This window comes from Pristiophorus japonicus, chromosome 1 (genome assembly GCF_044704955.1).
Source record: "Pristiophorus japonicus isolate sPriJap1 chromosome 1, sPriJap1.hap1, whole genome shotgun sequence".
Classification (NCBI taxonomy): domain Eukaryota; kingdom Metazoa; phylum Chordata; class Chondrichthyes; family Pristiophoridae; genus Pristiophorus; species Pristiophorus japonicus.
The window spans coordinates 19,137,602-19,151,508 of NC_091977.1; the positions used below are offsets into that span (position 1 = coordinate 19,137,602).

The 13,907-nt window shown below is 49.5% G+C and overlaps 1 protein-coding gene across 1 annotated transcript in view; it reads right to left on the reverse strand.

Annotated features, from left to right (window-relative positions):
- The window catches only part of LOC139276698 (probable ATP-dependent RNA helicase DDX60), a 159,552-nt gene that overhangs the window by 125,112 nt on the left and 20,533 nt on the right, over nucleotides 1–13,907 (reverse strand). The window contains exons 8-9 of the mRNA XM_070894704.1: nucleotides 12,190–12,334; nucleotides 9,065–9,220 (exon numbers count right to left, since the gene is read on the reverse strand). Of these exons, the coding sequence (XP_070750805.1) occupies nucleotides 9,065–9,220; nucleotides 12,190–12,334 (301 nt within the window). The remainder of the gene's footprint in view (nucleotides 1–9,064; nucleotides 9,221–12,189; nucleotides 12,335–13,907) is intronic.

Here is a 13,907-nt window from a genome sequence, read left to right on the forward strand (position 1 = left end):
GCAGAACTCTAATCCATCAACCTGGTTTGGGAGGTAGAGCACCCTAAGTCACTCCCCAAATGGGGCCCGACTAAAAAGTTCCCGGGGGTTTAAATAATCTGTCTCGGAGCAATGATCAGATAATCATTTTCTCTGCTGCTCTTCACAGGCAGAGCACTTGACAGTAATGGGAAAGGATACAAGGGGCAAGAGAATGGGCACAGGGGAGGGGAATTGGATAAGAAGAATGGGGGAACAGGAGGAGAAGAGAGAGAAGAGGATAAAAACAATGGAGAAAGAGGAATAGAGAGGATAGGAAGGATGGGGAATGGGAGGGTTACAGAGAGGAGAATGGGGAAAGAGAGGGTTACAGAGAGGAGAACGGGGAAAGGGGAGGGTTACAGAGAGGAGAATGGGGAAAGGGAGGGTTACGGAGAGGAGAATGGGGGACGGGGAGGGTTACAGAGAGGAGAATGGGGAAAGGGGAGGTTTACAGAGAGGAGAATGGGGGATGGGGAGGGTTACAGAGAGGAGAATGGGGAAAGGGGAGGGTTACAGAGAGGAGAATGGGGAAAGGGAGGGTTACAGAGAGGAGAATGGGGAAAGGGCGGGTTACAGAGAGGAGAATGGGGAAAGGGGAGGGTTACAGAGAGGAGAATGGGGGATGGGGAGGGTTACAGAGAGGAGAATGGGGAAAGGGGAGGGTTACAGAGAGGAGAATGGGGGATGGGGAGGGTTACAGAGAGGAGAATGGGGAAAGGGGAGGTTTACAGAGAGGAGAATGGGGGACGGGGAGGGTTACAGAGAGGAGAATGGGGAAAGGGGAGGGTTACAGAGAGGAGAATGGGGGACGGGGAGGGTTACAGAGAGGAGAATGGGGGACGGGGAGGGTTACAGAGAGGAGAATGGGGAAAGGGGAGGGTTACAGAGAGGAGAATGGGGAAAGGGTGGGTTACAGAGAGGAGAATGGGGAAAGGGCGGGTTACAGAGAGGAGAATGGGGGACGGGGAGGGTTACAGAGAGGAGAATGGGGAAAGGGGAGGGTTACAGAGAGGAGAATGGGGGACGGGGAGGGTTACAGAGAGGAGAATGGGGAAAGGGGAGGGTTACAGAGAGGAGAATGGGGAAAGGGTGGGTTACAGAGAGGAGAATGGGGAAAGGGCGGGTTACAGAGAGGAGAATGGGGAAAGGGAAGGGTTACGGAGAGGAGAATGGGGAATTGAAAGAATGAATAAACAGGAGAGCTTCGAGGGAAGTGGCAATGCAGAGGGAGCTGGGTGGAAAATTGCAAAGGGCTGGATCCAATGCAAATAAATAATCATTGTTGGAATGAGCGTTATCATCAAATTTTAAGTATTGCAGGTATATCTGCCCTCTATCACCAATCCAGTTTTCAGTCCAGTGGACTGGCTAATTTGTCATTCATTTTACGAACATTCAGAAATTTATCAAATGATTTCTGACCATTTTTTGTCCCAAGCAGGTTCTCCACCCAGTTCCCTCTGCCTTGCAACTTGATGCTCCGAAAGATAAGGGGCCAACAGGTGTAATGAGATAAAGCCCTGACTCGCACCAAGTCCCGTTCACCCATCACGCCCTGTGCTCGCAAACCAACATTGGTTCTGTTGCATATGTGGACTTGTATTTACTCTGTACAGCCACCAGAGGGCTCATCCCCTGGAGTCCCAAGGGATCCCATAATCCCTTGGGAGCACAGGTATTTAAGGAGGCTTCACAGGTTGGAGAGGCACTCTGGAGACCTGCAATAAAAGACTAAGGTCACACTTTACTTTGAGCTCACAGTGTTCAGTCTGACTCTTTCTCCATACACAGCAACTGGCAATGAGATACAGATAGTGAACCCAAAGATGCAGAGAACAGTAGGCATCCTGGAGAAATTTTCGGTGGGAGATGATTGGGAAACTTTTGTGGAGCGACTCGACCAATACTTCGTGGCCAACGAGCTAGATGGGGAAGAGAGCGCTGCCAAATGAAGGGCGATCCTCCTCACCGTCTGTGGGGCACCAACGTATGACCTCATGAAGAATCTGCTCACTCCAGCAAAACCCATGGAGAAATCGTACGACGATTTGTGCACACTGGTCCGAGAGCATTTGAACCTGAAGGAAAGCATTCTGATGGCGAGGTACCGGTTCTACACCTACAAAAGGTCTGAAGGCCAGGAAGTGGTGAGTTATGTCGCCGAGCTAAGACGCCTTGCAGGACATTGCGAATTTGAAGGACATTTGGAGCACATGCTCAGAAACTTTTTCGTACTTGGCATTGGCCACGAAATCATACTTCACAAACTTTTGACTGCAGAGACCCCAACCTTGAGTAAGGCCATAGCGATAGCCCAGGCATTCATTGCCACCAGTGACAATACGAAGCAAATCTCTCAGCACACAAGTGCTGCTACAAGTACTGTGAACAAAGTGATGTTGTTTTCGAATTGTAACGTACAGGGCAGGTCATACATACCTGCAGCTACACGTCCGCAGATGTCTCAGAGTCCACCATCAAGGCTGATGAATGCAAGGCCATTAACACCTTGTTGGCTCTGCGGGGGTGATCATCGTTTCCATTCATGCCGATTCAAAGGATACGTTTGCAAGGGCTGTGGAACAATGGGACACCTCCAATGAGTGTGCAGGCGAGCTGCTAATCCTGTTAAACCTGCAAACCACTACGTTGCAGAGGAGGATAGATCAACAGAGGATCACTATGAACCAGAGCCTCAGATAGAGGAGGCAGAGGTACATGGGGTGCACACATTCACCACGAATTGTCCCCCGATAATGCTGAATGTTGAACTAAATGGACTCCCGTTGTCAATGGAGCTGGACACGGGCGCAAGCCAGTCCATCATGGGCAAAAAGACTTTCGAAAGGTTGTGGTGCAACAAGGCCTCAAGGCCAGACATAACTCCAGTTCGCACGAGACTAGAACTTACACTAATGAACTGTTTCCTGTAATCGGCAGTGCTACCGTAAAGGTCTCCTATGATGGAGCGATGCACAAGCTACCCATTCTGGGTGGTACCGGGCGATGGTCCCACGCTGCTCGGCAGAAGCTGGCTGGGAAAGATACACTGGAACTGGTACGACTTCCGAGTGCAATCGCCCGCTGACGACACTTCGTGTGCACAGGTTTTAAACAAATTTCCTTCGCTGTTCGAACCAGGCATCGGGAAATTCCAAGGAGCAAAAGAGTAGATCCACCTAATTCCGGGGGATGGACCCATGTATCACAAGGCGAGAGCAGTACCGTACATGATGAGTGAAAGGGTAGAGATCGAGCTAGACCGGCTGCAATGAGAGGGCATCATTTCACTGATCGAGTTCAGCGAATGGGCCAGTCCTATTGTCCCAGTCCTCAAGGGAGACGGCACCGTCAGAATCTGCAGCGATTACAAAGTAACTATCAATTGTTTCTCCCTGCAGGACCAATACCAAAAAGCCAACGACCTCTTTGCAACGCTGGTGGGAGGAAAGACGTTCACGAAGCTGGATCTGACCTCAGCCTACATGACGCAGGAACTGGAGGAATCATCGAAGGCCCTCACCTGCATCAACCCGCACCAAGGTCTTTTGATTAGACAAAGGTTTGGAATCTGATCAGTGGCGGCAATATTCCAGAGAAACATGGAAGGTTTGCTGAAGTCGGTCCCGCACACCGTGGTCTTCCAGGACGACATTGTGGTCACAGGTCGGGATACAGTCGAGCACCTGCAGAACCTGGAGGAGGTTCTTAGTCGACTCAACCGCGTCGGGCTCAGGTTAAAATGCTCGAAGTGCGTTTTCCTGGTGCCTGAAATGGAGTTCCTGGGAAGGAGGATTGCGGCGGACGGCATCAGGCCCACCAACACGAAGACGGAAGCAATAGAGAACGCACCGAGGCCACAGAACGTGACGGAGCTGCGTTCGTTTTTGGGACTCTTGAATTACTTTGGTAACTTCTTACCGGGTCTCAGCAGACTGCTAGAACCACTACATGTCTTACTACGAAAAGGGGGCGAATGGGTTTGGGGCAAAAGCCAAGAAAATGCCTTTGTAAAAGTGAGAAAATTGTTATGCTCAAACAAATTTCTTGTGTTGTATGATCCATGTAAGCATTTGGTACTAGCATGTGATGCATCGTCATATGGTGTCGGGTGTGTATTGCAACAAGCTAATGATTTTGGGAAACTGCAACCAGTTGCTTATATATCCAGGAGTCTGTCTAAGGCCGAGAGAGCTGACAGCGTGATTGAAAAAGAAGCGTTAGCGTGTGTTTATGGGGTAAAGAAAATGCATCAATACCTGTTTGGGTTAAAATTCGAATTGGAAACTGACCATAAGCCACTTATATCCCTGTTTTCCGATAGTAAAGGGATAAATACCAACGCATCGGCCCGTATCCAGAGATGGGCACTCATGTTTTCCGCATACAACTACACCATCCGTCACAGGCCAGGCACAGAAAACTGCGCCAATGCTCTCAGTAGGCTGCCATTACCCACCATGGGGGTGGAAATGGCGCAGCCCGCAGATCTAGCCATGGTTATGGAAGCATTTGAGAGTGAGCAATCACCCGTCACTGCCCGGCAGATCAAAACCTGGACAAGCCAGGACCCCTTATTATTGCTAGTCAAAAGCTGTGTGCTTCACAGGAGCTGGTCCAGTGTCCCAGTGGAAATTCAGGAAGAGATAAAGCTGTTCCAACAGCGCAAAAATGAAATGTCAATATACAGGCAGACTGCTTTCTGTGGGGCAATCGAGTAGTGGTCCCCAAGAAGGGCAGAAACACCTTCAGCAATGACCTCCACAGTACCCACCCAGGCATCGTAATGATGAAAGCGATAGCCAGATCCCACGTGTGGTGGCCCGGTATCGATGCGGACTTAAAGTCCTGCTTTCACAGATGCAACACATGCTCACAGTTAAGCAATTTACCCAGGGAGGCACCGCTAAGTTTATGGTCTTGGCCCTCCAAACCGTGGTCTCGGGTACACGTCGACTATGCAGGCCCATTCGTGGGTAAAATGTTTCTTGTGGTTGAAGATGTGTACTCCAAGTGAATTGAATGTGAGATAATGTCGGCTAGCACGTCCGCTGCCACCTCTGAAAGCCTGCGGGCCATGTTTGCTACACACGGCTTACCCAATAGGTCCTGGTGAGAGAAAACGGGCCATGTTTTACCAGTGCTGAGTTCAAATAATTCATGACCAGTAAAGGGATCAAATATGTCACATCTGCCCCGTTTAAACCAACGTTCAATGGTCAGGCAGAGAGAGCAGCGCAAACCATCAAGCAAGGCTTGGAGAGAGTAACTGAAGGCTCACTGCAGAATCGCCTATCCCGAGTCCTGCTTAGCTACCGCACGAGACCCCACTCACTCACTGGGATCCCACCCGCTGAACAGCTCATGAAAAGAGCACTTAAGACAAGGCTCTCGTTAGTTCATCCTGATCTACATGAACAGGTAGAGAGCAGGCGGCTTCAACAAAATGCATACCATGATAGTGCAAATGTGTCATGCGAGATTGAAATCAATTATCCTGTATTTGCATTGAATTATGGACAAGGTCCCAAGTGGCTTCCCCCCACTGTCATGGCCAAAGAGGGGAGCAGGGTGTTTCGGGTCAAACTTTCAAATGGACTCATTCACCAGAAACACTTGGACCAAATCAAACTCAGATTCACGGACTACCCTGAGCAACCCACCTTGGACCCTACCTGTTTTGATTCCTCCAACATACACATCAGTGGCAACCGGCACCACGGTGGATCACGAAGCAGAACCCATCATCCACAGCAGCCCAGCAGGGCCCAACACACCAGCAGCCCAGCAAGACCAGCTGCACAGCAGCCCAGCGAGGGCCCAACGAATGATTCAGCAACACCAGCTTTCACAGCGCGACGATCAGCCAGGGCAAGAAGGGCCCCAGATCGACTCACATTGTAAATAGTTACACAATTACGTTGGGGGGGAGTGTTGTTGTATATGTGGACTTGTATTTACTCTGTACAGCCACTAGAGGGCTCATTCCCCAGAGTCCCAAGGGATTTCATAATCCCTTGGGAGCACAGGTATTTAAGGAGGCTTCACAGGTTGGAGAGGCACTCTGGAGACCTGCAATAAAAGACTACGGTCACACTTTACTTTGAGCTCACAATGTTCAGTCTGACTCTTTCTCCATACACAACAGGCTCCCGGTCCGGCAAAACCTCGCTTTTAAAATTCTCATTCTTATGTACAAATCCCTCCATGGCCTCGACCCTCCCTATCTCTGTAACACACTCCAGCCCCACCACCCTGAGAGAACTCTGTGCTCCTCCAATTCTGGCCATTTGTACATCCCCGATTGTCCTCACTCCGCCATTGGTGGCCGTGCTTTCAGCTACCTAAGGCCTAAGCCCTGGAATTCCCTCCCTAAACTTCTCCGCCTCTCTACTTCTCTCTTCCCTTAAGTCGCTCCTTAAAACCTAGCTCTCTGACCAACCTTTTGGTCACCTGTCCTAATATCTCCTTCGCTGACTCGGTATCAGATTTTACATCGTATTCAAAGCACAGAAACAGGTCATTCGGCCCAACTGGTTTATGTCAGTGTCTATGCTTCACACGAGCCTCCTCCCACCCTACTTCATTTAACCCTATCAAAATATCCTTCTATTCCTTTCACCCTCATATGTTTATCTAGCTTCTCCTTAAATGTATCTGTGCTATTCGCCTCAACTATTCCTTGTGGTAGCGAGTTCCACATTCTAACCACTCTCTCGGTAAAGAAGTTTCACTTGAATTCCCTGTTGGATTTATTCGCAACTATCATATTTATGCTGCCTAGTTTTGATCTCCCCCACAAGTGGAAACATCTGCTATATTCCACCCTGACGTGAGCCATCAGCTCAGCAGAATTGTATTCCACCACAATCTGCAACCTCAAAGCCCGGCATATCCCTCACTCTACCGTTACCATCAAGCCAGGGGACCAACCCTGGTTCAATGAGGAGTGCAGAAGAGCATGCCAGGAGCAGCACCAGGCATACCTGAAAATGAGGTGCCAACCTGGGGAAGCTGCAACACAGGATTACATACATGCTAAACAGCAGAAGCAGCATGCTATAGACAGAGCAAATGGATCCCACAAGCATCGGATCAGATCAAGGCTCTGCAGTCCTGCCACATCCAGTCGTGAATGGTGGTGGACCATTAAGCAACAAACCGGGAGGAAGAGGCTTCATGAATACCTCCATCCTCAGTGGTGGCGGAGCCCAACACGTGAGTGCAAATGATAAGGCTAAAGCGTTTGCAAACATCTTCAGCCAGAGGTGCTGAGTGGATGATCCATATCAGCCTCCTCCTGAGGTCCCAACTATCAGAGAAGCCAAACTTCAGCCAATTGGATTCACTCCACATCATATCAAGAAATGGCTGAGCACACTGGATACAGCAAAGGCTATGGGCTCTGACCACATCCCGGCTGTCGTGCTGAAGACTTGTGCGCCAGAACTAGCTGCACCTCTAGCCAAGCTATTCCAGTACAGGCTCCAGACCTCATTACAGCCTTGGTTCAAACAACTGGAACAAGAACTGGATTCCGGAGGTGAGGTGAGAGTGACTGCCCTAGACATCAAGGCAGCAATTGATCAAGTGTGGCATCAAGCAGTCCTAGTCAAACTGAAGTCATCGAGAATCAGGGGGAAAATTCTCCACTGGCTGGAGTCATACCTAGCACAAAGGAAAATGGTTGTAGTTGTTGGAGGCCAATCATCACAGCCTCAGGACATCACTGCAGGAGTTCCTCAGGGCAGTGTCTTGGGCCCAACCATCTTTAGATGCTTCATTCATGACCTTCCCTCCAACATAAGGTCAGAAGTGAGGATGTTCGCTGATGATGGCACAGTGTTCAGTTCCATTCATAACTCCTCAGATAATGAAGCAGTCCATGCCTGCATGCAGCAAGACCTGGACAACATTCAGGTTTGGGCTGATAAGTGGCAAGTAACATTCGCGCCACACAAGTGCCAGGCAATGACTATCTCCAACAAGTGAGAGTCTAACCACCGACCCTTTACATTCAATGGCATTACCATCACTGAATCCCCCACCATCAACATCCTGGGGGTCACCATTGAGCAGAAACTTAACTGGACCAGCCACATAAATACTGTGGCTACAAGAGCAGGTCAGAGGCTGGGTATTCTGTGGTGAGTGTCTCACCTTCTGACTTCCCAAAGCCTTTCCACCATCTACAAGGCAGGAATCAGGAGTGTAATGGAATACTCTCCACTTGCCTGGATGAGTGCAGCTCCAACAACACTCAAGAATCTCGACACCATCCAGGACAAAGCAGTCCACTTGATTGGTACCCCATCCACCACCTTTAAACATTCACTCCCTCCACCACCGGCGCACCATGGCTGCAGTGTGTCCCATCTACAACATGCACTGTAGCAACTCGCCAAGGCTTCTTTGGCAGCACCTCCCAAACCCACGACCTCTACCACCTAGAAGGACAAGGACAGCAGGCGCATGGGAACACCACCACCTCCAAATCATGCACCATCCTGACTTGGAAATATATTGCTGTTCCTTCATCGTCGCTGGGTCAAAATCCTGGAACTCCCTCTCTAACAGCACTGTGGGAGCACCTTCACCACACGGACTGCAGCGGTTCAAGAAGGCGGCTCACCACCATCTTCTCAAGGGCAATTGGGGATGGGCAATAAATGCTGCCCTTGCCGGTGACGGCCACGTCTATGAATGAATAATATTTTGTATCCTTTCATAATCTTGAAGACCTCAATCACATCACCCCTCAGCCTTCCCAGCCTGTTCAATCTTTCGTGAAAGGTATAAAATCTCATTATTTTGTCTGATAATGCCAATGTGATGGGCCTTGGGATGTTTTACTACGTTAAAGATGCAAGGTGTTGTTGTTGTTTGAGGAACACAAGGACGGGGCAAGTTTGATGGGCTGAATGGTCTTTCCCAATCTGGGTTTTCTTATGTTCTTAAAGGCAGATAGATTATGTCCATTGAACGGGGTATCTTAATGTACAGCTAACCCAAAATCACTGAAACTCTGTGCTGTTCAAGGTACCTGGCTCAGCATTGTCAGCTGGTTGCAGAAGTGCCCCTGAGGGACATGTCACTGGGAACGCAGGTCCAACATCAACTTCAGGAGCAAGCTTGGCCACCGTTTCCCAGATGCGTCTGTATTCACCTCCGATCTTGTTCCCTAACTGCCGCTCTGATTCTGTGAAAAAAAAATGCATGTTATGGGAATCATCAGAATTATACTGCAATGGCACCTCCGCTATCCCCAATTATACATTTTGATAATTATCCGGCAAAAGGATACATCCTAGGACGAACCACATCTCGCTGCACAGCCCACTAACACTAATCTCACAAAACAACATCATGGTGAAGAAAGAAAGAATAGCAATAACGTGCACGTGTTGTCACTTCCCAAATCCGTGACCATCGTTCCTGCAACTCCATGATTGAATCCCTCCAACCCGGTTTCCACGCCTGCCACAGGACCGAACCGGCTCTCATCTATGTCACAAATGATATCCTTTGTGACTGTGACAAAGGCAAATTATACCTCCTCGTCCTTCTTGACTTGTCTGCAGCCTTTGACACGGTTGACCACTCCATCCTCCTCCAATGTCTCTCCACCATCGTCCAGCTGGGTGGGACTGCACTCGCCTGGTTCCATTATCTATCTAATCGTAGCCACAAAATCACCTGCAATGGCTTCTCTTCCCATCCCCGCATCATTACCTCTGGTGTCCCCCAAGGATCTATCCATGGCCCCTCCTATTTCTCATCTACTCGTTGCCCCTTGGCAACATCATCGGATAACACAGCGTCAGTTTCCACATGTACGCTGATGACACCCAGCTCTACCTCACCACCACTTCTCTCGACCACTCCACGGTCTCTAAATTAGCAGACCGCTTCTCCGACATCCAGTTCTGGATGAGCAGAAATTTTCTCCAATTGAATACTGCGAAGTCCGAAGCCATTATTTTCGGTCCCCGTCACGAACGCTGTTCCCCAGCCACTGACTCAATCCCTCTCCACAACTTCTGTCTGAGGCTGAACCAGACTGTTCGCAACCTTGGTGTCATATCTGACCCTGAAATATGTTTTCGACCACATATCCGCAGCATAACTAAGACCGCCTATTTCCACCTCCATAGCATCGCCCGTCTCCACCGTTGCCTCAGTTCATCCGCTGCGGAAACCCTCATCCATGCCTTTGTTACCTCTAGACTTGACTATTCCAACGCATTCCTGGCTGCTTCCCACATTCTACCCGTCGTAAACTAAAGGTGATTCAAAATCCAGCTGCCCATGTCCTGCTCATCCATCACCCCTTTGCTCACTGATCTACATTGGTTAAGCAATGCCTCAATTTCAAAATTCTAATCCTTATTTTCAAATCCCTCCATGGTTTCACCAGTCCGTATCGCTACAATCTCCTCCAGCTTTACAGCCCCCCAAGATGTCTGCATGCCTCTAATTCTGCCCTCTTGAGAACCCCTGACAGTGCAGCACTCCACTGGAGTGTCATAAGAACATAAGAACATAAGAATTAGGAACAGGAGTAGGCCATCTAGCCCCTCGAACCTGCTCCGCCATTCAATAAGATCATGGCTGATCTGGCCGTGCACCGTAACCCTTAATTCCCTTATTGGTTAAAAATCTATCTATCTGTGATTTGAATACATTCAATGAGCTAGCCTCAACTGCTTCCTTGGGCAGAGAATTCCACAGATTCATAACCCTCTGGGAGAAGAAATTCCTTCTCAACTCGGTTTTAAATTGGCTCCCCCGTATTTTGAGGCTGTGCACCCTAGTTCTAGTCTCCCCGACCAGTGGAAACAACCTCTCTGCCTCTATCTTGTCTATCCCTTTCATGATTTTAAATGTTTCTACAAGATCACCCCTCATCCTTCTGAACTCCAACGAGTAAAGACCCAGTCTACTCAATCTATCATCATAAGGTTATCTCCGGAATCAGCCTAGTGAATCGTCTCTGTACCCCCTCCAAAGCCAGTATATCCTTCCTTAAGTGAGGTGACCAAAACTGCACGCAGTACTCCAGGTGCGGCCTCACCAATACCCTATACAGTTGCAGCAGGACTTCGATTTTCAAGTGTCAACCTTGATTTTTGTGTTCAAGCCCCTGGAGTGGGACTTGAACCTACAACCTTCTGATTCAGAGGCAAGAGTGCTACCCACTGAGCCACAGCTGACAATGCAGAAGGTTAACTGTCTTAATAGATAATACTTGGGCTATATGATCTCCCGCACTGGTTTACGATCGCCTGAGAGGAATCGCAGAGGCATGTTTTCGTATGTTTTCCCTTATTGGCTCTGTGTTTTTCTCATTTTCTTGTACCTCTCCCAGGAGATTACATGGCTGCAGAAGGGAGGGTGATGGGGTGGGTGGAAAAGGGGAGAGTAGGAAGTGTCTTGTCATCATCACAGGCAGTCCCTCGGAATTGAGGAAGACTTGCTTCCACTCTTGAAATGGGTCCTTCGGTGGCTGAACAGTCCAATACGAGAGCCACAGTCCCTGTCACAGGTGGGACAGACAGTCATTGAGGGAAGGGGTGGGTGGGACAGATTTGCCGCACCTCTTTCCGCTTGATTTCTGCATGCTCTCAGCGATGAGACTCGAGGTGCTCAGCGCCCTCCCGGATGCACTTCCTCCACTTAGGGCGGTCTTTGGCCAGGGACTCCCAGGTGTCAGTGGGGATATCGCATTTTATCAGGGAGGCTTTGAGGGTGTCCTTGTAACGTTTCCGCTGCCCACCTTTAGCTCATTTGCTGTGAAGGAGTTCCGAGTAGAGCGCTTGCTTTGGGAGTTTCGTGTCTGGCATGTGGACAATGTGTCCTGCCCAGCGGAGCTGATCAAGTGTGGTCAGTGCTTCAATGCTGGGGATGTTGGCCTGGCCGAGATGCAAACATTGCTCCATGATGCTCCACCTATCATGGTGTGTGTGTGGGCTTGATGGATCAGCCGTTCTATTCCTGCCCGTGAATGCGGTACATTGGTGTGTGACATGTAGATATCGGTACGATCAGGTGCCGAGAGGGCTGGGTTGTACCTTGACCCGATGACAAAATGCTAAGTGGGCAGAGGTTGTTTCCTCATTCAAAATTGGGGAAAAGGCGGCAGATTTGTCCAACGATTGGGAGATTTACCTGTACAACTTGGCATTTCAGAGCAAATTTTTGCTACGCTTTTAAGCAAATGTCGATCACTCAGGTCACTCAAGTACGTCATGTCAACGTTCCACCCGTCAGCGGCACCCAGATTTTTCAGAACCAAGAATTCCATCACCCGCCTCTGGAAACAAAAGGCATTTCCTATTAGATGCTCTGATCTGGGATGCACTGTCCGAAAGTGCGATGGAAGCAGATTCAATCATAACTTCCAAATGGGAATTGAATAAATACTTGAACAGGAAAATATCTACAGGGCTGTGGAGTAAGAGCAGGGTGAGTGGGACTAAATGGATGGCTCTTTCAAAGAGGCAGCACAGACGCGATGGGCTGAATGGCCTCCTTCTGTGCTGTATGATTCTATGGGGGCGAAATTGGCCCGGTTTGCGCCTTCCATTCGTGCCTGCAAGGAGCGGTATTGGGGCATTAACGGGGTTACCGACGAAATAACCGACGCCTATAAACTTCCCTGGCGCTAAAACTTACCGCCACGATCTCTTGCACCCCGGAGATCGTGACATCATCCAGTTACCTCCCGGGATGTAAAATCCGCTTCCACACCCAGCAGCATCGCCAAGCGTTAACAGCGGCAGCTGCAGGAGGCGTTGTCACCTTGGCCGGCCGCTTTGCGAGTGATAATTAAAGGCAGTATTGGTCAGACAGGGCCAAATGTAATTTTGTCCCCTGTGTGGGTTTTTTTGGACCCCGCGATTGCTCAGCCCCGTGCTCTCTCTGCGTGTATCACAGGTGCCGTCGCCCAAAACCTACAGCCTGAGGATTCATTCAACCCAGCATTGGCTCTTCCCTTTAAGCGAGGGGAGGTGCCTGTAAAACCGGCAGCGTTGCCCCGTACATTGCTCAGCGCTCCTCCGATACCACCTCTCTCACTCCCTTTAACGCTCTAAGGGAAGTGGTAGCGCTTGATTTAGTGCTCCACTTGCCTCTTGGAGCGCTAAAGTGGAAGTTCCCGGCAGAATTAAAATATTTAGCGCTCGGCGATATTTTTGTGTTCCCGCAAAAGATAGCGCCCCCAAAACAGGGCGCTATGTAATTTCTAGCGCTATGATTCTAGTGGCCAGCAAAACAATAACCAGTGTTACCTCCTGGACAAAAAGCCCAATGTTGGTGAAAATCCATGGCCCTGAGATTCCGAGAACTCCGCTGCTGACTTTCTGGGGTCAAGGGAAGGCTGACCATGTGCCCGAGCCTCTATTATAGACATAGACATATCTTGGTACCTGCCTAGAAGCTGCAATTCATGGGGTACTGCCTCCCACCCCTACCCCCCCACCCCACCCCACACAAACAACATGGATGCCCAGATCAGTCATATCTGCCCTTCGAGGGAGCTGGCACATATCTTCTCACTGGGCATCCAGCTGCCCCACTCTGCTCTTATCTCTGGAAAAGAGGAGGGTGAGGGGCTTGTTAGGATAGACAAAGGGAAGATGTTTTGACCTGTGCAGGAAACCAAAACTAGGAATCATAAATATAAGACAGTCACGAATAAACCCAATAAGGAATTCAGGAGAAATTTCTTTCCTCAGGGAATGGTGAGAATGTGGAATTTGCTACCACAGGGAGCGGTTGAGGCAAATAGCATAGATGCCTTTAAGGGGAAGCTGGATAATTACGTGAGGAATAGAAGGAAATAATACTCTGAGGTGGAGAAATTCGGCTGGTTAGTGCCTCCTGTT